Below are 24,894 nucleotides of genomic sequence, written 5' to 3'. Positions count from 1 at the left end.
CTTGCATTGGGATAAATTGCTCTGCTTTTTTCCCCCTCTGGTATTCCTACCTGCCTTCTACTATATAAAGATAGATGGTTCTGTGCAAGACTGTGTCAACTATTTACGTCTAGATTTATCTTTTTTGGCCTTTTACTTCTTTTCTCCTTAAGTCCCCCACATTCCTTTTCTACAGGAAGCATGGGAGAGATAAAAGGTTACAGGAAAGATATTAGTTTTTGGCTGCTCACCTCAACTTTGACCTTCAGCATTCATCAGCTAACTTTCATATCTAGAAAGTATCTTTCATACTTTAAGATGAGAAAAAAAGGAAAGAAAGGAAAAGAACCAAAGGAGAGAGCAGTTTCTGTTTTCAATGCTATGGAGGGCTGATTGTAAGTTTTCTGAGTTCTGGGGTCATTCCATGCAAGGTTGCTTCAGAAGTTACTTGTTTCCCAGCACGGTTCCTTACTGGGTTTTTACAACCTGTTTTCCAAGGCCAGAGATCATATCCATCAGCTGTCTCATTTCTACAAATGCATGCCGTCAGATGGAAGAATAAACAGGAGTGTATCCAAGCACCAACTCATTTCCCTTGTTGTGATGGGAAAATAGAATTTTAAAAATGCCTGCTGTACTGATGATAATTCTACAGTTTCACTAAACTCAACTTGATATTTCATGAAATACTTCTTATGTGCAAGTCCTTTGCTAGGTGCTGGGAATACAAATGTGTATGAGACAATTTCCTTGCTTTGATGAACTTACAATAAACGGCAAGATAATCTGACAATAGTTATCAAGAGTCATGAAAATGTTACCACTCCCAATAATTTATTTTAAAGATAAGACACAACATAAACTACATGAAAAAAAGGAGTCTATGGCAGCATGGATCATAACCAAACGAACTGGAAACAACATGTATAGAGGTCAGTAACAAAATATAGCTAAGCAAAGATTAAAGAAAAATACTGTCATTTAAAATAATAATTGTGAAGATGAAATAGGAAGATGAACCATAGGATCTACCACTGATATTTACTAAATTCAATTTCATTCTGAAGGCATGCTCAATTTCATTTTTATAGTTAATCAGACAGATTTAAGGACAAATACATCCTAAGAAGTATGGTGTCAATATATAGGGTCAGGGAGTTTATAGACATTAGGACAAGGAGAGCCTATCTCTTTTTAAACAGACTAGAATTGTCCACTGGCCACTGATAGAGGAGACTCCACAATATATTACAAAAAGTTTTGGGGGAAGAGTTCATTATAGGCTGCATGATGTAAATTTTTTCTTTGGGATCCAAAGTTTAAAATTATGCAGCTGAAGCTTAGGCTGTTTCCATGACTGTTTCTTCTAACCTCCAAAAATACAAAAATGTTTAAGTTATCTATGTTTTCTAGGTAGAGCCCCCAAGTTGTCTTTAATAGAAGAAAAAAGCTAAATATGCATTTTTATTACAAAATAGCCCCCAAAATCTTATATCAGAGAAATAGTTCAATAAACTTAAATTAGGATACCTCAAGTGCATGGAGCATTATAGAATTAACATGACAATTATGAGGAAAATATAAACGTTTGCTAATTCAATAAGTTAAAATATAAAAATATAAATTATTGATTTTGAATATATTTATAAAATTTTAAGTGCATAGGGACAAAATCTTAAAGAGAATAGGTAAGCATGTAAATCGTATTATGGGTGGTAAAATTATACGTCTTTCTTTTATTAATTAAAATATTTTTACAATTAAATAAAAAAGCAATTTAAATGCTGAGACTTACTTGTCATATTCTACTGACGTCATCACCTATGATGTCATTTTTATGATGACAGCCCATCTCTGAAGGAGGAAGCCACATCTATCTTTTAAACTGGAACAATTTTTTAAAGACCCAAAGTTTCTTTGGGTCCTTACAGTAGTTCAGTGTTAGAACTTGGAATGTAATACTAAAAGAAATCTACTTCTATAATTTTTAGACAAATGTAGGCTGGAACCTTGCTCCTTCCAATCACAGGAAAAGCTATTGAAATGCTGGGACTTGGTTTCCTTACTTGTAAAGAGAATAATAATAAAACCTACTTTGTTATTTGTGTTGTTTTGTTTTTGTTTATGTTCATTTTGCTTTAATAAGAATAAATGCCTGGTATCTATTTGGTACTCAGTAAACGTGGATGGGAGCTGGTGGGAGTGTTGGCCAAAGCCTGACCAGACTCTGGGGGACATGACTGTGACCTTGAGTTCACCTCCATGAAGAGCACAGCTCCTCATGACACTACTACTACATCAAGGAGGACTTGAGGGAAGAAAAAGATCTGGCCTCCGCCAATGCCCCTGCCATAAATGTTTCCTTTGCGGAAAGAGCAGAGTACAAATAGAAGGATAAAGCAATAGCCTTTCTTTTCAACTCCCTCTCCATCCCTTCACTCTTGCAGTCTAATTGACACATACAAAGAAGCCGACTCTCCTTCCCAGTCCAAAGGAGAGGCAGGACAGGTGCTAATATTAGCTGTAACATTTATTCATGAATTCATTCAACCAACATCTATGGAGACACCAGAGAGTTAAAGATCCTCTGGTATCTGGTTTCATCAGGGATCAGCAAAAAGGGAAAGAAGGGAAAAAATGTTGAGTTTTATTTTAAGCTTCTGATTGTGTTTTCCATATTAAGCTTAATAAAACCTTCACTGGGTCAATTCATTGCAAATGTCCTGTTTCTTAATTCTTTTGACAGAAACTAGCTACCATGGCAGACAAAGGGATTTTACAAGGATTATTATGCAATGTTGTACGATCAGCCAAAACTGCATTATGCTCAGTATCTTTGAAGAGCCTGGCATTCCTGCTTTGGAATGACTCAATGAAATGTCCTTCACGGTGTCTCTTGGGAGACTTCCCTCCTGTCCCACCTATGTGTGGTCTTTCAACCACACCCAAACTTTCCTCTCACTCTCTGAATTTCCCAATCTCAAGTATTTGTCACACTGAGATATTAAAGCACCCGATTCACTTTCACTCACTTAAATAGTTATGTACAAATTACTCATGTTGTTGGCTTCTGAAAGATACATTTGTAATGATTTTGTCCGAACTGTCATATAGTATGCTTCCTTGACGTCTGGAATCCAAATGATGTAGATTGGAGTGATCACAGTGCTGAAGTGCTAACAGCTAGAAAACAGAGATATGATGATGGCAAAGTAGCTATTAGATGAAAGACAAATTAAACTTGAGTTAAATTCAACAAGCAGATTTAGAGTATCAATCAGGTTCAAAAAGAATCTGTGCTAGCTGTGAAAAAGGCTACAAAATGAGCAAGATGTAATCACTCTGGAATCTTCAGAAGCTTATGACAGTGGGAAAAATGGATATGGATAAGTATGAAATGCCCTTGTAGATTGCAAATAAAGTTATATAGGAGCACAAAGTAAGCAGTTATTAACCCTGGATATAAAAGCATATGGGTCATAGAATTGGTTAAAATCATGGGCTTTGTAGCCAGATAGGCCTGGCTTAAAATACTAACTTTACCATTTACTGGCTTTATAGTTTTGTGATCTTAAGCACGTTACTTAATCTTTCTGTGTCTCAACTATCTCAAAGGTAAAATGGGTTTAATTATAATAATTATCAGATCACTGTGAGGCTCAGTTAAGCCATGCACATGTGCCACATAGCCTTCTGTGAGAAGGGGGAAAAGAGGACGTCTCAGTCAAGCAATTTCCTGTTAGGAAAGCAGAGTGGAAGTTGTACATACTCCATCTACTCACATTTCACTGGAGAAAATGCAGTTACCTGGTCACACACAACTGAAGAGGGAGCTGGGTAATGCAATCTCTAGCTGGGCAGCTAGAAAAAGGTAGAAAAGATCCAGAGCAATTACTGATGGCCATTATCTGCAAAAGCAAATGCAACAATTCCTATATAATGGTCAGACTTTTGATCCACATCCGGAAAAAAAGCCACAACTCTGTGATAATGCCATGAACAGAGCACACAGACATAGTCCCCAGTTCCTCATCTCTGTTCCATAGGAGAGGAGAGGAGATGCTGCACTTCTAGAGTACACTAATTTGGCATTGTGAGAGAAGTTAGGGCGATAGAGAGCAAGCTTGCCTCTGTGGTTTTCCCCTGGCAGCCTTCGGTTTTTCCTAGGCTGCTATTGGAAGAAAATGAAACACAGCAAAGGTGTGGAAAGGTGGAGAGAAGCCACTCATTACAGACAAACTGGCTACAGAGCAAAGTGACAGCTAACTGCACAGGTGAAGACAGGACACACTAAGTAGAAGGGCACATCAGTCTGAGATAATTTAATGCAGAGAAAATAACCCTAAACACACTTGAATGTTCTCTGAAGGCATCACTGTGTTGCTGCCAAGCACAGAAACTGCTGTTCATGAGGGTGAACTGGGTGAAAAACATCCCCAGAAGATGAGAGTAGGATTCAATATTACTTACATTTTCTCCACCTCTCTTTACCCTCCTCCCCATCTCTACTGCACCAAAACCAATCCTGAGATCATTTTTATCCCAATTAAATGAGATTTAAGTGAGCATTAAGAAAATACATTTAATGAGAAAAGAAATCTCAAAGCGGGTAACCTATAATCTAATGGAACAATTTTTGTGTGGTCAACAAGGAAGGCTAAATGACCCAATATTCACAGAATGAAGCATTTAGTACAGTTCATAAAGATATATTTAGTAGATAAAATTAAAATGCTGCCATGCTTTAAAGGCAAACTTACTTACCCAGATAGTCTCATTACCCAATAGAATTATGAAAATCAGGTTAAACCTCATGAACTTGATGTTTAATAAAGTTTCTCATTTCTTCATACTTTAGTATGCAGAGAAAACATGTTTGATGACAATGAGAATGTCTCAATGGATATGTTTAAGGTTATTATTGGTCATAATTGCGTGTGTGTGTGTTTGTGTGTGTGTGTATGTGTGTTTTGTCAGTTTTCCAAGCCTAGAAGGTGAACTTAACAACAAGAGTTACCAGAGCATATTTTTCAATCACTTTAAGAATGTCACTTGCCATCATTCTAATGAATTTGTCCAAGGAAGGAAAATGGTAGTACAGATAGCTCTAAAAGGCAATAATCAGAAATCAATTTATGTTTGTTTTAAGAATATGTGTCTGTGTGTATTTCTGTATCTGATATTCTTGGTATTCCCAGCATTTCAAACAAATAGTAAGAAAACACTGTAAACGTCTGATCTGAACAAGTTACAAAGCTTCTAGCTTCCCCTTCTTGACCTCAAGAAGCTAAGAATTAAGAGAATTCAGTTCAATTCCGTGTAACAGGATCTTCTGTACATCTACTATGTATTGATTAGTGATTTTAAGTAAGATAAATCATAATCTTTAGCCAACTTCTGTCCCAAAGGGAGAATCTGCCATAAAGGTACAGAACAAGAAGGCATCTGGGTCTCAGGAACAAGGAGCAACCAAGACCTAAAAAGCTCTCAGAACACTCTCTGCCTCTCTCGGTGTGACTGCTTCGTTCATTTGCATGTCTTTATTCGGAAGGACTTTCTCTACTAATTCTTTAGACAATGGACAGATGTTTACATGTTATATGTCTACAAAGACAAACGTGTAATCTCTGGATTACAATTCCAAATTTCCAGGATAGGGAAACATATTAGCCCAGTTTATTTCATGTTTCTACTGCCACCCTTGCCAGCTGAGGCTGATGCGGCAAGATCACATATACGAAAGCAGCTAAAAGGGAAATATTCCTAAAGTTAGGGAGGTAGTTCCCAGAGAAAGGAGATTAGAGGTGATCATATAGTCTCTAAATTGTCCTTATACATTATATATTTAGCCCAGAATAAGAATTGTGGGAACAAAAGAGATGCTTATATTATAATCCCTGTCTTTACAAAGGTCACCATCTCATAAACCCACATGTATACATGAAGGAGTAAAATTTAGTGCTATGGTTAAGTACTGAAGTGATGGCTTTGATCAAAAGGGAGCTGGTTATAGTGCAAACGTGATGAAACAAAATAAATATACATGGGTTCAAATCTTGGCTCTGGCTCCTACTCCTGTATCCTTAGATGGGTCACAGATTCTTCATTTGTGGCTTTGCATCTTATTTGTAAAATATAGATGATTATATTGAACTGAGAGCACTTTTTTGCAATAATTAAGTATAGCACCTACCAAACACATAGTAAACAGCAGAATCCAGGTTACAACAGTTTGGTCCAACACGCTTATATTAAACACATCTTTGGTGAAGCGCTGGTCTAGATTCTGGCAAAAGAATTAAGACATCGGTGTTTATTGTCCTTGGGAAATTCACAGACTGGTGGAGGGGGCTAGGGGGTGGGGAAGAGACAGATGAACAGTTAATTCAATAATGATTCCAGATGTGCTTTCTGACAAGGTTTCAGGGAGGTGCTAGGACATAAACTAGGCCTTATGTAGGTAGATGGGACTTGAACAGGAACACTGCATATCAAACTGGATAAAACCTTGGGCTAGCTGACCCAGCTCTTCCAGGTTGACAGTTCACATCTTCTCTGTGGCAAGGAAGCGAAATTAGAAAGTGAAAAGACCTTTTCCAAACACTGCTCGGCTTAAATAAAGGGGCTAAAGGAGATGTCAATACAATTTTAAAGCAGGTTTTTACATAGTGAAAGAAGTTATAAAATCCACTGTGTGTATATTTTCTGTGCTCAGTGAAAATGAAAATACTCAAGAAACGTACATTAGAATTAATAGCATAAGTTCAGAAAATTTATGCCACAAACTGACACTAGATAAATTTTAAAACCACTCTTTGCTGGTTTAACTGGGGAAAAAAATGATACTAGCATTTGACTATTTTAAAGTTACTACACCAGTTAAAGCCTGCCAGAGCGATTTACCATCTCAGAACAATTTGTTCACTTCACTTAGAAATTAGAGTTTGGGCCAATAAATCTAAATTTATTTGTAGTAGTCATTTTTCTTAATGGAACTGTTTTCCAGATGTTGCCTAAGTCTAGTCGTCTGGGACCTCTTCCAATAAATGAGGAAAGTTTGATTTCATAGATTGTCACTGTTGATTTTGTCTAACCTTTGGACTAATTGGTTCATCCTAATATATTTGCCCTGATATATAAGACTTTCAGGACATTGGAGAAATTCATCTCTCCTTCTATGGGTAAGTGTCAAAGTTAACTTGCTTCATGGAATTAAATGTGTTTTCAATTCAGTAGGGATATACTTTATTAAAGGTGTTCGAAAAAATTTGTAAGGATAGCAGTTGGAAAGCTTTGAAAAACATCACATTTATGCAATACACCTGCTGGAAGCTTATAAATTTATATTGAGAGTTAAAGGAAAGTTGGAACAATAACTCTGTTTGTTAAATTAAATTTTACTGAAGCTGGTTATTTTTTTTTCTCCCAAGATAGGATTTCAACCTTGCACTGTAATTACATGCTATAATTTGAACAGAGTTTTAAGATAAGTCTTTTTTCTATTTTGGGAGATTCTAAAGCATTAAAATGGTCAGTAATGTGACTGAGATGGTGATATAATGATTTTTTTTTCTGTATAAGATTAAATCTAATGGTCAAATATTAACAATTGATTAAGGCCGATTACTTTTAAAAGTCTTATTTCAAGAATGGGATGGTTTTTTATCATTAAATTGCACTTTAAAAATTGCTGAAACACTGTATGTAACACAGGCATAAATTAGTAGTGAGATTCAAGAGCAGTTTTCTGATACTTTTATTTTCTTTTCAGCAAGCGCTCACTACCTAAAAACAAACCATGGAGTGGAAAATACTTCCAATTTACTTGCTGCTGCTTTCTGTTTTCTTGATTCAGCAAGTTTCTTCTCAAGGTAACTTAACCACAAAAATACTTTTATTTAACATCTATTGCTAATCATTCAGTTCTGACTTTTACAATAACAAAAGAGATTTCTAAAAATGTATATTTGTTTGAGTGTAATACATAATAAAACCTTAAAATTATGTATAGAATATATAACATATTTATAAGCATTTTGTATTATGGAGTCTTTCAAGAAGTTTTGAGCTTTTCTATAGAGTAATTTTTGTACTCATTATTCCTATGGTTCTCCTGAAGATTTAAAAAAATACAGACGCTTACATGATAGAACTATGCTGAAATGATTCAATATCAACAGATTAACTGAAATGAATCATATTTATATAGCATATAACTTTTTCCTACATGTTTACAAAGAAATTTAATCTTTTACATCAAATAAATTATGGCATCATGTCGATATAGATATATTACAATGAACATTTACAATGTTTCAAGTGGCATTTTATTAATCTTGAAAACGCGCCTTCTTTCTTATAAGGACTGTTCATCCAGATATAAATTTACACAGGCATGAATGTCATTTTATATTATAATATTGAACTATTCATCGCCCTCCAAAAACAGAGTTAGTCCTAGATGAACAGGTCTTATTATTCATTTTTAGAGAATGTTAAGGTACATTCAGTGTAATCACCTTAATAGAAGCCTCTAGCATCAAAAAGTTGATTACTTAACAATAACACCAACCTTTGGATTTTTGTTTCCTTTTCTTTCTTTCTTCTTTTTTTCTTTTTTTTGATAAGCAAAATCTGAGAGAAGAAAAATCAAGGTGCATGATTGTTATGGCAAAATTACATTTATAAAGTAGACATTTCCAGTAAAATAATTAAATAAACTTGAGCATGTGAGATAGCTGCCTGACATGGACATAGTTTCAAAATCACTTAGATAAGGTGGAAAAATGCATGAAAGCAAATATAAATATTTAATCAGGAATGTTGAATACTATGGTGTCTCCAAACACTTTTGCTCTCTCAGAATAATATTACAAGGTTTATAACACCGGGTGCATTTCCTAATCTGCCTCTCCTCTGTAATACAATTGGTTGTTCACGAAACAGTTTTACTCTCCTTTAAATAAATGAATTTAAAATTAGTTATTAAAAATCAACATCAATAAAAGTAGGAAAGCCATTAAATCTATGGAAATAAAATTTTCCTGTAAAGATAACTGACTTCCTATTTCAGAAATCTGCTAGTTATAAAAGAATTACCTTTTGATGTTGTCTTGTCTGCTTTCCTTGCCTTCTCAACCTCTTCCCAGTCTCTTTTCTTTATATATAATATATGTATTTATATACATACACTATATATGATATGCATTTTTGTATGTATTGTGCACATATGTATGTAAAAATTTCTGAAAGTTGTCCTAATGTTTACTGTTTTATTTGCATGTTAAGACTTTAACTTTCTTGGACTCATTATTTTGAGATTTTTTCAGTGTGCTTCAACGTCCCTCTGTGGATCTAAGACATTGTACCTGCCAGTTTCTATTCCAGAGGTGGATTTGGTTGTTACATTTCTGTGGTTCTCTCTCAGGGAGGTTTTCAAAGTGTTTTCCAAGTGATTTAAAAATATATTTAAAGATAATTATGCTTTTGCTTTACCTAAAATAACTCTGTTTGTGACCTTTATATTCACGCCCAGATGCTTTTCAAGAGTTACCTATTTTGTACTCTCTTTAGCTGTGGTTGTAAGCGTCTGACTTCCCCAACATTTATATAGCCCAGTTATCCCCACCAATGAAAGGAGCAGGAGCCTAGGATAGTTTGTGCTGGCACAATCAGCTTGCTGTAAATGCATCATCAGGAATGACAGGCAGTGTGATTGGGTGGGAAAAGTTTGGGCTTTAGCATCAGATAAATCAGAGTTCAAATTCTAGGTGGGCTATTTACTTAGGATGACCAGACAATTTATTATATAAATCAGGATGCTTCTAAGAGTGAAAGAGGTCATTATGAATGACTAATAGGTGTTAATTGACCTGTAATACATATATACTGGAGCTATTAACTAGCTGGATGCCCTTGAGCAAGTCATTAAAATTTCTGTGTTTCAGCTTTCTTCTCTCTAAAAAAAGAGACTTCTAATACTCTCCTGGCAACCTTTCATAAGCATTAGAGATAATGTATAACTCAGAGCCCAGCACACGAAATGCTCAGTAAATGGCAACTAGTCATCATCCTCATAACAGCATCAGTAGAGCTGTAGCTGCCAGCCCTCCCCCAGGTATACCATTCTCTGTGCAAAGCCATTACTCAGCCTGATTTTCAAAAGTGCATTTATCTTCTCAGTATAGTAACGAATAAAATGGCATGATCAAGGTCACCTAGGAGATCTGGCAAAGGTCACCTGGACCCATTACTAACCATCATTCCCAACCTTTTCCAATTGATGAAATTCTGCCTTACCAAGCGGCTTTGTCCTCCTCCCTAGATCTCTTCCTTTTTATAAAGTGATTTGGCCATGTTTACGCTAGTATTGTATACTTTTAGATTTATCAAGCTGTGCAGGGAGATGTGGGGAAGGGTATTCTAGAGATGCCACCTGCAACTGTGATTATAACTGTCAATACTACATGGAGTGCTGCCCTGACTTCAAGAAAGTCTGCACTGTGGGTAAGTCCTGAGAGTTGGTGTCTCCTCTGTCAAGCACATGTCTTGTGAGAGTCCCCTTGCACCCCTTGCAGAGCTGTTGTCACACTCTTTCACTTCTCTGTGCTGAAGTGCCTTTCCCTTCCCTTGCATAAATGTTGCAGTGTGCTGTGCCTAAGGATGGTGTCAAAGCTTGTGACCATTGGGGGAGGGTAAGAGGAGTATGGAAACCTGTTACTTGCACAAGGTTATTGACTAGTGCCAAGTATCATGTCTTGTTTTAAAGAGAGACTTAATACTGTGACTCAGGAGTCATTCAGTAAGTAGTAATGAGTAATTATTTGTTATTAACCAAAGAGGTAATTGCTTAGTGATGGAGCCCTACAATAGCTTCATCAAAAATTTCATGGACGTAAAATAATATTGCTTACTGTTTAAATTTGTGGTGTTAATATGTTTCTAAGTTACCTGAAAAAGGCACTTTAAAGTGGTTAATAACAAATGTTTAATGATGAGTTTCAGTTAAAATCCAAAGAGTATGAATTTTAAATTATGATACTTCACTTAAACATATTTTGGACCATTTTGCTGTTAACATGCAAACATTTCATATTTAATTTATAAAAATTATAATTAAAAGTGGCTCAAAACTCTGCTTTAGAATTTGCATGTGAAGTTGATAAACATACTGTTATAGAATTTATTTGTTGTGTAAGGTAATTATTTCAAAGAGGCCTGGGTAAAATCAAAGAGGCTCTAACCAAGGCTTTCTTGGAAATAAGCAGGCTTCTCTTATATAGTCTATGTCATGGGATTAGGCTGAAATCTTTCAACTCTACACCATGCCCAGTTTGTCGTAACAAAGGTTTCTGTATTATAAATGACTTTTGAGCCTAAACAGTGACCTATTTATATTAAGCCAGCTTTTTAGAATATATTGTTATAGAATATGCATGCTCACCTAACAAAAATCTACTTAAAAAGTAGTGGTGTCAAAAGGAGAGAATGAGGGGAATTCATATGAAGGGTACTCACCTTTTTAGACATTTCTCAGTTTTCCACTGTGCACACATGAAGTGACTGAGACAGCACTGGGGTGTCTCTTGGAGCCTTGAAGATCAAGAAAAGTTTTCCTTAGTCACCATATTCTTTCTTTTTTTTTTTATAAATTTATTTATTTTTTATTTATTTATTGGCTGCGTTGGGTCTTCATTGCTGCACACGGGCTTTCTCTAGTTGCTGCGAGCTGGGGCTACTCTTCATTGTGGTGCGCAGTCTCCTCATTGTAGTGGCTTCTCTTGTTGTTGAGCACGGGCCCTAGGCGCGTGGGCTTCAGTAGTTGTGGCACATGGGCTCAGTAGTTGTGGCTCATGGGCTCTAGAGCATAGGCTCAATAGTTGTGGCACATGGGCTTAGTTGCTCCATAGCATGTGGAATCTTCCCAGAGCAGGGCTTGAACCCGTGTCCCCTGCATTGGCAGGCGGATTCTTCACCACTGCGCCACCTAGGAAGTTCCACCATATTCTTTCTTGACTGGGGCTGTCTCCATTCGGGAAACCGTCTATTTTCCAAATTCCAAATAAAAGACTTAGCTATGCACTTTTGGAATTGTAGTCAGGCATAAGGTGGGAAATGGCTATCAATACATGGGCATGACTGACTGCATAACCAATAACCCATAATGTTTTGTTTTGCTCTGGGTAGAGCTTTCCTGTAAAGGCCGCTGCTTCGAGTCCTTTGCAAGAGGGAGGGAGTGTGACTGTGACTCAGACTGTAAGAAGTATGGCAAGTGCTGTTCCGATTATGACAGTTTTTGTGAAGGTAAGCATCCCAGTACCAGGCAGTGCCTCTCGGTACAGCCAGATCTGTGCACCTATCTTAGCTTTACTGATAATGTCTAACACGCAGTCCACCTCCAGTCTTGGTTTTACTAACATATAAGCTGTTTCATATTAATTTTGTTTCACCAAGATGAATTAAAGAAAGAACGCTTCTTCTAAAGCACTCCCTGGCTCAAGCCAGGCTCCAGGAGTGCAAGAGATCGCTGGTTGAGTAACAGGATAAGGGCTGGGTGTACATGCTTTTCTCCTCCAGGTGTGGTTCAATTTCAGGTTAAATTAACAGTAACCAGCTCATTTGATGATTTCTTGTCTAATCCTATGGTGCTGACCCCACAAAGTCAACTGTCCTTTGAGCTCTCTGTGCTTTTGCTCTCAGTGTTTCTGAGTGTATATTTGAGGACAGAATCAACACATTCAGCTTCTCTGAACTAGTAAATATATGAGTCAGTTTAAAGCACTAAATTGATAGGCAAACCAAGAAGTTAACTGTCTGTTGTATTTCCCTTCCTGTCTCCACAGTCCCCTCAACAGTCTCTAACTAAATGCCTTTGTGTGAAGGAGTCAATAAAAAGAGGTAGTTCCATTTAAAAATCCTCTTCTCTGGTTATAGGTCCTGAAGGAGTACTCTGAGACCATAATAAAACCCTCCAGATTTACAAAAAAAAAATTTTTAATGTACTTAAATAACGGATTCCTTTCTTTTATCAAATGTTTGTTCTTAAATCCTACTCTGTTAAAGCAATATCTGTGGAGGTAAAAGTGAAAATAAGCATTGCTTGCATAATCTTATTTTATTTAAACAAGGGTGCACCTTCTGCTTCTTTCAAACAGTGGAGAAATAGGGTGGAAAACTATTAATCAGCATAGTTAAGGAACATTACTTAACTCTTCAATGTTTTCATTGGAAAGCATTCCAAAAATAATGGAGACAACACCCTTGTAATCAAAATCTCAGAGTGCAGAGTTCCTGCCGCTTTCAGAAGGACCCATGAGAGGAGTGCTCCATGTTTACTCAATTGTTCTGACTGTGAGACAAAAAACTAAGAATTTATTTTGGGCAGAGGATGGATGGGGAGAGAAGATGGTTAGAGAATCATAAAGCATTGAGAGAACGTGTTAACAAAGACAATAATTTATGCTACCACGTGGTGGGTCAGATTACTTGAGGTTTATGTAAAACTCAATGAAAGAAACTGATGAAGGCATTGCAGCATTTACAGGATTCACAGAGATAGTCAGGGTCCAACTGAAAATAAAAGCACCAACTAGAGCTTCGTACTTCATTTTTAAAAAATAACAACCGGACTATCTTGCGATGCACCACTTAGTCGTTTTAAGATTGCTATAGATACCGCTCGTAGTCATCCATATATCTCAAAGTCATAACATTTCAAGAGTTGAAGCAGTCAAGCACCTCTGAATGTGGGTGAGAAAACAGTCCAAGAGGTTAAATAGTTTGCTCAAGATCACTAGCTAGAACGTGATAAAACTGTTTCTCAAGTTGAGGTATCTGGTGTTTCTGTGGGGTGAGAGGAGAAAGAGGGAAAGGTATGGTGGACAGTTCACGGAGACTGCAAAAAAAAAAAAAGAGTTCTGAGACGTTTGGTAAGAGCAGCAGGATTTATCACTCTCGTCCTCTACCCAGAGTGCCTCCCCCACCCCATTCTCTGCTTTCTTATCTTTCAGAAGTCCCTCTTCTTTTCTTCTGTTTTCTAATGGTCAAAACATGTTCTATGTCGTCTCTTCTAGGCATGAAAAGGGGCAAAGAGTAGGGGTGATAAAAGTTAAAAAACATACACATCAAACCACTAAGCTGTTTATCTTCGAGAAGGGCAATACATTTTGAGGAAAGCATAATGTGAAAGTGTGAAATTCTTCCAGGAGTAAATATTCATGTAGAAATTTTGTCATAAAAAGAAAAAAGGAAGAAAGAAAAGAAAGAAAGAAAGAAAGGGAAATTGGTATCATTTGATCTAATGAATACGAAAACAGGAAAATATAATTTTTATATTTATCTTCTTGAAAGCACAAATATCTTTTCAACCACATGCAGTGATTATTTTTATATCACAGAAGGCTGACACAAAGGGTGGAGCTTATAGAATTAAGTATTTTTTAGGCAGGCAAATACCTTTGGAAATCTTCTAGCAGAAACATCTCAGTTTGCAGGCAAGAAAGGTTCAAGAGAGTTTGCCCATTTGCCCAAGGTCACAACAGTAGAGACTTGCTGGTCCAGAACTGGAAGTCTTTTGACTCCTGAGCCTTTGCTCCCGGTCATAGTTTACAACGTGAGAACCAATTTTTTTTTAAAGCAATGCATCTTCAGAATTAATTAGCTTGGACTAATTGGTGTTGGGCTAAGAGCCTGCCTACACAGGTTTTCACCAGCATCTACTCTCGAAGCCAAATGCATCAGTGCCTTTCACAGTTAGAGTTGTTGATGAATGTGAACAAAATGTTAACCGACCTATCTTGCTTGGCCTCAGTGCGTAATCCCACATCACCACCACCTTCAAAGACTGCACCTCCACCTCTAGGAGCATCTCAGACCATCAAATCAACAACCAAACATTCACCCAAATCACCAAACAAGAAGACAACTAAGAAAGTTATAGAATCAGAGGAAATAATAGAAGGTAGGAAGATGACAGATGTAACCAAAAGGAGGTTTCTGAGATGACATAAGCTGTAGTTGGACTACTTTTATAAGACTCCTCATAGAACAGGGTGATCTTCTGAGTCATTAAAGGATCATCACACTGCTTGTTTTAAGTCAAAGTTTAAGCCAAAGTATAAATGCTCAGTTATTTATTTTCCTTATTTACCAAACTCAACATGGGACTAGGTTAAAATAATCAGATGAAACAAGCCTTACAGTAAAAAAAAAAAAGCCATGATTTTCTTTGCAGAACAATTTGATTCTTTAAGATATGGACAACTTGAGAGAAAGTTATATAGTTATACTGCTAGTTATCTGTGACAAGCTCAGGTACCTTGCTTTTAGCTGACATTTGCAAGGGCAATTGCTCATATTACTGATAAAACAAAAGCAGAATACAGACATTTGTAGATCAATAAACAGCATTTCTTGTTGTATTTGGACTGGCAGTTCTTTTTTGCTTTAAATCACAGTTGGTGTGATCAACTTTTTTATTTGATTTATAGAACATTCTGTTTCTGAAAATCAAGAGTCTTCCTCCTCCTCTTCCTCTTCAACTATTCGGAAAATCAAGTCTTCCAAAAATTCAGCTGCTAATAGAGAATTAAAGAAGAAACCCAAAGGTTTGAGCATTGATAAAGATCAATGACTATATCAATGCCGTGTTAACAATAATGATCTAAAGTAACGCGTGTGGGTAGAATGATTTGAGGACATTTCCATATTGGGGGGGCGGGTATGTAACTTCATAAAAATTACTTTGGAAGATACCAAAGAAAATTTCCTATAGGAAATTAGTGCCAAGCAGCTAAGAAACGGCTCTATGAAGCAAAGGAAAAAGATACTATAGCAGCAACTGTAGAACCACAGGATGGCATCAGAGAGGACTATTAATGGTTTTCTATTTCAAGTCCTGTCTACCTGGTATCACTTCTCTTTCTTCTTTCCTCCATCTTGTGTTTTCATTTCTCCTCCCCCAGATTTCTTTTATTTAACAAACGTTTATATACTTCCCTAAGTGTTTTAAAATGTTAACCCATTAAATTCTCATACATTTCTGAGAAAAGCAATATTATTATCCACATTTTACAGATCCTCTTTATTATTTTCCTAATAGATTATATGTCATATCTGGCTGATTTTTCTGTAGTACAAAACATACTATAGAATTGGCTGTTACCTCCTGAAAAGAGATTCCCTTTGTTCTGCTTTACTTTTTTTAATTATTATTTCCTAAATTTCTAAAATACATTGTCATTCTCCAGGAAATACTGGATTTTGGATATTGGAGTCTTGAAGAACTCTTATTTCATGGGTGGTTATTTCCCCTGAAGCCTTCTTTCTACCTGAATAAACAGATATTTAATTTTTGCGTCATCCAGAGAATTTTACACACAATAGATGGGTTTGCTAAATGGATCACGTCTCAGTGATGTGCCTCTTGGGCTCTGTAGTTCACCTATGGGATAGCAGCTATGGGAAATCTTGTTAAATAGGGTCCTTTTGTTGCCATGGCACCCTTATCTATTCTCTGTATCCCCTGAGACTGCGGAGTTTGGACGGGCAGAGGAAAGAAAGCTGTTAAAAGCCACGTGCCGAAGCAGGACTAAGCAGGAACGATGGGGGTGACTGGACCAGATTCCTTTGATGTATTTACAGAGGCCTCTGAGGGAATTGGCCCAGTGAGTCTAAAAGATGTTGGAATTAGGTTTCCAGTAGGAAGGCAGGAGCACTGAGCAATAAGGAATAAGAAGAGCCGAGACAGTGAGGAGCAAAGATTGTTGATATAGTTGATTAGTGTTACTGATCATACTGACCATTTCAAAGTTGCCACTTGCTTCCATGTATTAATTCTATTGTTTTAGTTGTGTTTTTCACTGCTTATCCCATTCATTCCCTAAAATAGCCCAATAAGACAGGTTGAGTATTCACTGTTTTACAACGAATTAATAGACATGTTAGATATTAGTAATTTGCCTAGAGACACACAGCTAGTCAGTGATAAGGATGGCATCTTTATGTCACTATTAAAGAAAAAAAAATATACAAAAATAAAAGATGGATGTTTTTTCAGTTGTAAAAGACAAGAAGAAAAGAACCCCTAAAAAGAAACCTACCCCCGAACCACCAGTTATAGATGAAGCTGGAAGTGGACTGGACAACAGTGATTTCAAGCTCACCCCAACTCCTGATGGTCCCACCACTCAACGTAATAAAGTTACCACAACTCCCAAGATTACAGCAGTAAAACCAATACTTGCTAAACCCAGTCTTCCACCTAAGTCTGACATAACCACAGAGAAACCTTCGACAGCCAATAAGGAGACAACAGTTGAAACTAAAGAGACGTCTACAACAAATAAACAGACTTCGACTAGTGCAAAAGAGAAGACTACTTCAGCTAAAGAGACACAAAATGCAGAGGAAACATCTACTAAAGATTTTGCACCCACATCTGAAGTTACTGCTACATCTACACTCAAAGCTGAAACTATAACCAAATCCCCTGCTCTCACCTCTGCCAAGGAGCCTGTACCTACCACCCCCAAGACACCTACACCCACCACTCCCAAGGAGCCTGCTCCCACCACCACCAAGGAGTCTACACCCACAACCCCCAAGAAGCCCGCTCCCACCACCCCCAAGAAGCCAGCTCCCACCATCCCCAAGGAGTCTACACCAACCACCACCAAGGAGCCAGCTCCCACCACCACCATGGAACCTGCACCTACCACTCCCAAGGAGCCTGCTCCCACCACCCCCAAGAAGCCAGCTCTTACCACCACCAAGGAGTCTACATCCACCACCTCCAAGGAGCCCACTCTCACAACCACCAAGGAGCAAACTCCCACCACCCCCAAGGTGCCAGCTCCCATCATCCCCAAGGAGTCTACACCCACAACTCCCAAGGAGCCAGCTCCCACCACCTCCATGGAACCTGCACCTACCACTCCCAAGGAGCCTGCTCCCAACACCCCCAAGGAGCCAGCTCTTACCACCAAGGAGTCTACACCCACCACCTCCAAGAAGCCCGCTCCCACCAGCCTCGAGAAGCCTGTACCCACCACCACCAAGGAGCCTGCACCTACCACTCTCAAGAAGCCAGCTCCTACCACCACCAAGGAGCCCACTCCCACCAGCCCTGAGAAGCCTGCACCCACCACCCCCAAGGAGCCTGCAACTACCACCCCCAAGGAGCCTGCACCTACCACCACCAAGGAGCCAGCTCCCACCACTACCATGGAACCTGCACCTACCACCACCAAGGAGCCTGCACCCACCACCCCCAAGGAGACAGCTCCCACCACCCCCAAGGAGCCTGCACCTACCACCCCCAAGGAGCCTGCACCTACCACCCCCAAGGAGCCTGCACCCACCCCCCCCAAGAAGCCTGCATCTACCACCCCCAAGAAGCCTGCATCTACCACCCCCAAGGAGCCTGCACCTACCACCCCCAAGGAGCCAGCTCCCACCACCCCCAAGGAGCCTGCACCTACCACCCCCAAGGAGCCTGCACCTACCACCCCCAAGGAGCCAGCTCCCACCACCCCCAAGGAGCCTGAACCTACCACCCCCAAGGAGCCTGCACCCACCCCCCCCAAGAAGCCTGCATCAACCACCCCCAAGGAGCCTGTATCTACCACCCCCAAGGAGCCTGCACCCACCACCCCCAAGGAGCCTGCACCCACCACCCCCAAGGAGCCTGCAACCACCACCCCCAAGGAGCCTGCACCCACCACCCCCAAGAAGCCTGCACCCACCACCCCCAAGGAGCCTGCACCCACCACCCCCAAGGAGCCTGCATCTACCACCCCCAAGGAGCCTGCACCTACCACCACCAAGGAGCCAGCTCCCACCACTACCATGGAACCTGCACCTACCACTCCCAAGGAACCAGCTCCCACCACCACAAAGGAGCCTGCACCTACCACTCTCAAGAAGCCAGCTCCTACCACCACCAAGGAGCCCACTCCCACCAGCCCTGAGAAGCCTGCACCCACCACCCCCAAGGAGCCTGCACCCACCACCCCCAAGGAGCCTGCACCCCCCACCCCCAAGGAGCCTGCACCCACCACCCCCAAGGAGCCTGCATCTACCACCCCCAAGGAGCCTGCACCTACCACCACCAAGGAGCCAGCTCCCACCACTACCATGGAACCTGCACCTACCACTCCCAAGGAGCCAGCTCCCACCACCACAAAGGAGCCTGCACCTACCACTCTCAAGAAGCCAGCTCCTACCACCACCAAGGAGCCCACTCCCACCAGCCCTGAGAAGCCTGAACCCACCACCCCCAAGGAGCCTGCACCCACTACCTCCAAGAAACCTGCATCTACCACCCCCAAGGAGCCTGCACCTACCACCCCCAAGGAGCCAGCTCCCACCACTACCATGGAACCTGCACCTACCACTCCCAAGGAGCCTGCACCTACCACCCCCAAGGAGCCTGCACCTACCATCCCCAAGGAGCCAGCTCCCACTGCCCCCAAGGAGTCTACACCCACAACCTCCAAGAAGCCTGCTCCCACCACCACCAAGGAGCCTGCACCTACCACTCCCAAGAAGCCAGCTCCTACCACCACCAAAGAGCCCGCTCCCACTACCACCAAGGAGCCTGCACCTACCATCCCCAAGAAGCCAGCTCCTGCCACCCCCAAGGAGCCAGCTCCAAGTTCTCCTGAGACCCCTGCTCCAACTTTTCCTGATACACCTGCTCCAACCACCTCAGAGGCCTCTACTTCAACTACCACCATGGAGCCTCCCACTACTCCCAAGAGCTCTGCTAAATCAGCTCCTGAGTTTCCTATAGAACCCACACCAACGACTCTTGAAAACAGTTCCAAGGAGCCTGCTGTACCTACAACCAAGGCTCCTAAAGTAACCAAATCTGAAATGACTACAACAGCTAAAGACAAGGCCACAGAAAAAGACATACATACTACACCTGAAATTACAACTGCTGTACCTAAAATTATAGCAGAGACAGCAACTAAAACAGAAGAAAAGACCACTGAATGCAAAATAACAAGTACAACCACACAAGTAACACCTACCACAACTAAGGATACCATGACATCACCCAAAATTACTCTTAAAGCAACAACTCTTGCACCCAAAGTAATGACTCCAACAAAAAAGACAACTGAAAAGACTATGAGCAAACCTGAACCAACAACAGCTATACCAAAAGGTACAGCTACTAACTCTCAAGTGATAACTCCTAAACCCCCAAAGCCAACCAAAACACCCAAAAAGCCCACTTCTACCAAAAAGCCCACTTCTGCCAAAAAGCCAAAAATACCTAAAGTAAGAAAACCAAAGACTACGCCAACTCCCCCAAAGATGACAACATCAGCAATGCCTACATTGAACCCTACCTCTTTAGTGGAAGCCATGCTCCAAACCACCACTAGCCCTAAGCAAACTCCCAACTCAGAAATAATTGAAGTAAATCCAAAGAATGAACATGCAGATGTTACCGAAGGAGAAAAACCTCACATGATTCCCAGGCCCCCTGAGTTAACTACTATAGTTACTCCAGGCGCTGATTTCATAGTGAGAGGACCCAATCGAGGCACTGGCATCAATCCCATGTTTTCAGGTAATATGAATCAGTTACTTTCATGTTTAAAATTCACGTTAATGTAAATCTTTCTGAACCAGAATGCCCTGATTTAGTATTATTCTATTGATATATATATTATATAGAACCCTGAACTTCTTAACTTTAAAGTTTTACCTCTTACCTCTACTCTACAGGTAAGCAGAGGGGTAATCACAGTAAGTTTATTTGGTATTTGGAAAATCCGGTAACAACCCAGGGTTGCAAAAATCTGCAATATTCTTTTCCAAGCCAATTCCACAGGGCAATCAGAACTGAGAAGAATTTCATGTTGAGATCAAACATCCAATCCTTGTCTAATTTACATGAAGATCAGTTACCCTGACCCATTCCAATTCATAATTTATTACTACACAACACTTTTTGAATAATATCACCTTTAAGTAAAACAACTATGGAATATATCACTTGTTTTTCACCTCTGAAATACATGTACCTCAAACTATATTCTTCAAGAGCTTAGGAAAGGGTGAGCAGAGAAAACGGAACCCAGTGGGAGGATGCGAAAAGAACACAACACTTCTCTCATTTTTATATTGGCTTAATTTGTGTTAATTTGTTTTAGATGAGACTAATTTATGCCATGGTAGGCCAGTGGATGGACTGACTACTTTGCGCAATGGGACATTAGTTGCATTTCGAGGTGAGTTTTGCACACGTTTCTGTTTCTGCCCCATGTTTTGTTCTTGGTATTTATGAGAACCAGAGCCACAGGAGAGTACAAGTTTGGGTAGGGAGGGAAACCTGATTGATGAAACTTACCTCACACTATAAGGACCTGAGGGTAAATACCAAAATATTGGATTAATACAATTAGACATAGTAAAGTAACAAAGTTACTTAATTATAACTCAATTCCAACAGATAAAGAAATTGAGAGAGAAGTGATTTTCTGTATATCACAAAGCCAGAAGGCTCTTTCTAGAGAAACTGGGAAACTAAAATATTTTAAAAGTTATGCTTGGTGTACCTCAAAAACTGGTACAAGAGTGTAAAGCAATTATATTCCAACTAAAAAAAAAAGTTATGCTAAATTTCCGACTTGAGAATTTCAGACTCTCAGAAATGTTCAAATACTACCTTCTGTATTAGTACTCAAAATTCTGACTAAATATCACAGAATGCTTGTTAACACATTCAGTCTGTTTCCTTCTGATAAACTATTTTTAAAAGATTTCATTTTGATTTCTTCTGGGACAGATTTTAGTCTTCATTGAGCTTGTAGGCTGATCATCACTTTCAATTTTAGGTCATTATTTCTGGATGCTAAATCCATTGAGTCCACCATCTCCACCTCGTAGAATTACTGAAGTTTGGGGCATTCCCTCCCCCATTGATACTGTTTTTACTAGATGCAACTGTGAAGGAAAAACTTTCTTCTTTAAGGTAAGAAAAATATCTTTGTGAGAGAAATCAGCAAATAGTTATTCTTTATTTTGACAACATAAATCAGTTTAACCTCCACTTCAGAAGGGTCTCAATATTTTAACAAGCTATCATTAAAACTTAATAAACAGTTAACACTTAATTTGGTAACAGTGTCAACTTATTCAAATACTTAACTCAGTTAAAACTTTCTCCCTATATTCAAATCTAAGAATGAGTCCCTAACTTTTTTGTCCCTTTTTAACCTTTTAAAAAAGCTGTTCACATCATTTCCTCTTTTTAATTATCAGGATTCTCAGTACTGGCGTTTCACCAATGACATAAAAGATCCAGGGTATCCCAAACTAATTTCCAAAGGATTTGGAGGACTAAATGGAAAAATAGTAGCAGCTCTCTCAATAGCTAAATACAAGAACAGACCTGAATCTGTGTATTTTTTCAAGAGAGGTATGTGTTACATAATTGACAAAACTTAAAAACTCTTGAGAAGTGATCTGCCAGGAAAATTTTATTCAATATTTTCATTTATTATTGGGTTTACTGCCAAAAGATATCTTTAACAGCTAGAATCAAGTATTTCCAATTAAAAAATAAAAATTAAGGGCAGTAAGAAGTATTTAGCTTTCTCAACATGCAAATCACAATTTCATGAGTTTTCAGGACATTGATATAAAGAATATCATTTACTTTCAAAGTTAAATATATAACTATGCAATTTGTTGGCTGTATTCACAAGTACTTCAAGATTTAGTAATTATTTTTATAATACCCTTGGCTAATAATTAATTAATGTCTGGACATACTTTATGAAAAACATTGACTGTTTCCTCTACCTTGTAAAAGCTCTTTTCCACCTATGTTGGGCATTAAAATTAATTTTCACATTATATGTGATTTTCTAATTCATCACAGGTGGCAGCATTCAGCAGTATACTTATAAACAGGAACCTATCCAAAAGTGTACTGGAAGAAGGCCTGCTATAAATTATTCAGTGTATGGAGAAATGACACAGGTTAGGAGACGTCGATTTGAACGTGCTATAGGACCTTCTCAAACACACACCATCAGAATTCACTATTCACCCGTCAGAGTCACTTATCAAGACAAAGGTAATATTTTCCACTGTGTCAAAAAGTCTTACACATGAAGTAGATGTAATAGTTTCTTATAGAGTATGGCTTATTAAATATAAAAACTGACCAAATAACCCTAATACTTTAAAAGCTTATAAATGCAAAACATCAATTTGCTTCAGTGAATGACTGAAGATCAATACTTTCTTTTTCTTTGTGATAATAAAGGGGCAATTTATTCAGGTTTGTTAATTATAATAAATACCATTAACGAAGAACATTAAATCCAAATATGTAACCCTCAAAATAGTCCTAAAAGGTAGATATTTGTATCATATCAGAGATAGCAAAAGCTTGAGGTATTGAGGTTAACTCACCCAAGGTAACAGAGCTACTAAGTAACCAACCTGGGATTAAAACCCAGGGCTGTCTGACTTTAACAACTGCTCTTTCCAATACAGTACATTGCCTTTCAATCTGATATCTTTAAAGTATCATCTACAGGTTTCCTCCATAATGAAGTTAAAGTGAGCACACTGTGGAGAGGACTTCCAAATGTGGTTACTTCAGCTGTATCACTGCCCAACATGAGAAAACCTGATGGCTACGATTACTATGCCTTTTCTAAAGGTAAGTTATTAATAAGTTTTAATAGTTTTTCGAAGATGTGATCTAATCTCTGAAACATGAATAAATTCAAAGCAAAAACAAGTGTTCAATGGTGACTAAAGGTGAGAAGTTAAATTATATCACTTATTCTAATTATTCTGAAGAGAAAGTTTAGATTTTTGCTTTACTTTCAATTAAATTGAATGGACTGCAATTCACTTCTGCCTTATCCTTCATGAGATTAAAGCCTATTACGATGAAACATCCAATTACTTGAGTAAAACTGCTCCTGAAAACAACATTTTACTTCTACCACCTGTGGCATTTAACATAGGCCTTGTACGCCACAAAGTTGTACTGATTTACATCATTACACAGTCTGTAAGATCAGAAAGATGTTCCTGAGAAACCAATTTTATTAATTAAATTATATTACCTGGGATATTTTTCCTTGAAAAATCCATAAAAATATGTTATTCTGCCTATATAAATAACATCAGAATGTATTTTTTAAAAGAATAAAACCCAAATGAATTATCATTTTTAAACTAACTCAGTTTTCTCAAATTCTTACTTTGAAAAAGCAGAGTTAAACCTAATTTTATTGAAAGATGATGAAAGATCAGTCTGTCAAGGCAACTGTTTTTGTCAGAAAGTTCAAATTAATTAATACATTTCTGATATTAAAATGATAAATGCTGTCTTTGAGTATAATAATAAACTTTTTAAGTTCAAGTGTTTTGTTTTCTTTTTAATTGAAAAAATGATTTCTCTTCTATTTAGATCAGTACTATAACATCGATGTGCCAACTAGGACAGCAAGAGCCATTACCACTCGTTCTGGACAGACCTTATCTAATGTCTGGTACAACTGTCCTTAGACTGATGGGCGAAGAAGAATCAACTAATTAAAATGAAGAAAAGAATAATAAATTTTGACACTGAAATACATTTTTATTAATAAAGAATGTTGAGATAAGCATACCAATTTAAATACAAAAATGTTTTTAAACTCGACAATCATTACACTAAAACAGATTTGACAATCTTATTCACAGTTACTATAGTTTATAGAACATTTAATTAATATTTCCTCTATTTATTCCTCCTCTCCCTCCCATTGCATGGCTCACACCTATAAGAGAAAAAAAGAATTAAACTGAGTGCATCTTTTAAAAAGTTGACTCAAAACTAGAGTATTCACTTACCCTAGTTCATTACAAAAATTTTCAAGATCAAGT

The 24,894-nt window shown here is 38.4% G+C and overlaps 2 protein-coding genes across 6 annotated transcripts in view; one reads left to right on the top strand and one right to left on the bottom strand.

Annotated features, from left to right (window-relative positions):
* Positions 1–7,777: 7,777 nt before the first annotated feature.
* Positions 7,778–24,843, top strand: PRG4 (proteoglycan 4). Of its 4 annotated transcripts, XM_057726345.1 has the most exons (14): positions 7,778–7,850; positions 10,363–10,485; positions 12,166–12,282; positions 14,789–14,938; positions 15,468–15,584; positions 17,036–17,613; positions 18,136–19,195; positions 19,301–20,563; positions 21,150–21,227; positions 21,834–21,970; positions 22,261–22,417; positions 22,883–23,080; positions 23,549–23,674; positions 24,437–24,843. In XM_057726345.1, exons 1-14 carry the CDS (start codon positions 7,778–7,780, stop codon positions 24,532–24,534), a joined length of 4,275 nt encoding a protein of 1,424 aa, XP_057582328.1. In that variant the 3' UTR covers positions 24,535–24,843. The 4 variants fall into 4 exon arrangements, with proteins under 4 accessions (XP_057582328.1, XP_057582331.1, XP_057582330.1 ...); XM_057726348.1 differs by lacking the exon at positions 10,363–10,485; XM_057726347.1 differs by lacking the exon at positions 15,468–15,584.
* TPR (translocated promoter region, nuclear basket protein) overlaps positions 24,587–24,894 on the bottom strand; it is a 60,990-nt gene continuing 60,682 nt past the window's right edge. For both annotated transcript variants that reach the window (XM_057726343.1, XM_057726342.1), the window contains exon 51: positions 24,587–24,788. In XM_057726343.1, the coding sequence (XP_057582326.1) occupies positions 24,733–24,788 (56 nt within the window). In that variant the 3' untranslated portion in view covers positions 24,587–24,732. The remainder of the gene's footprint in view (positions 24,789–24,894) is intronic.

This window comes from Hippopotamus amphibius, chromosome 3 (assembly GCF_030028045.1).
Source record: "Hippopotamus amphibius kiboko isolate mHipAmp2 chromosome 3, mHipAmp2.hap2, whole genome shotgun sequence".
Classification (NCBI taxonomy): domain Eukaryota; kingdom Metazoa; phylum Chordata; class Mammalia; order Artiodactyla; family Hippopotamidae; genus Hippopotamus; species Hippopotamus amphibius.
Note: the sequence above shows the minus strand (reverse complement) of the source record. Positions and strands in the feature narration are given on the sequence as shown.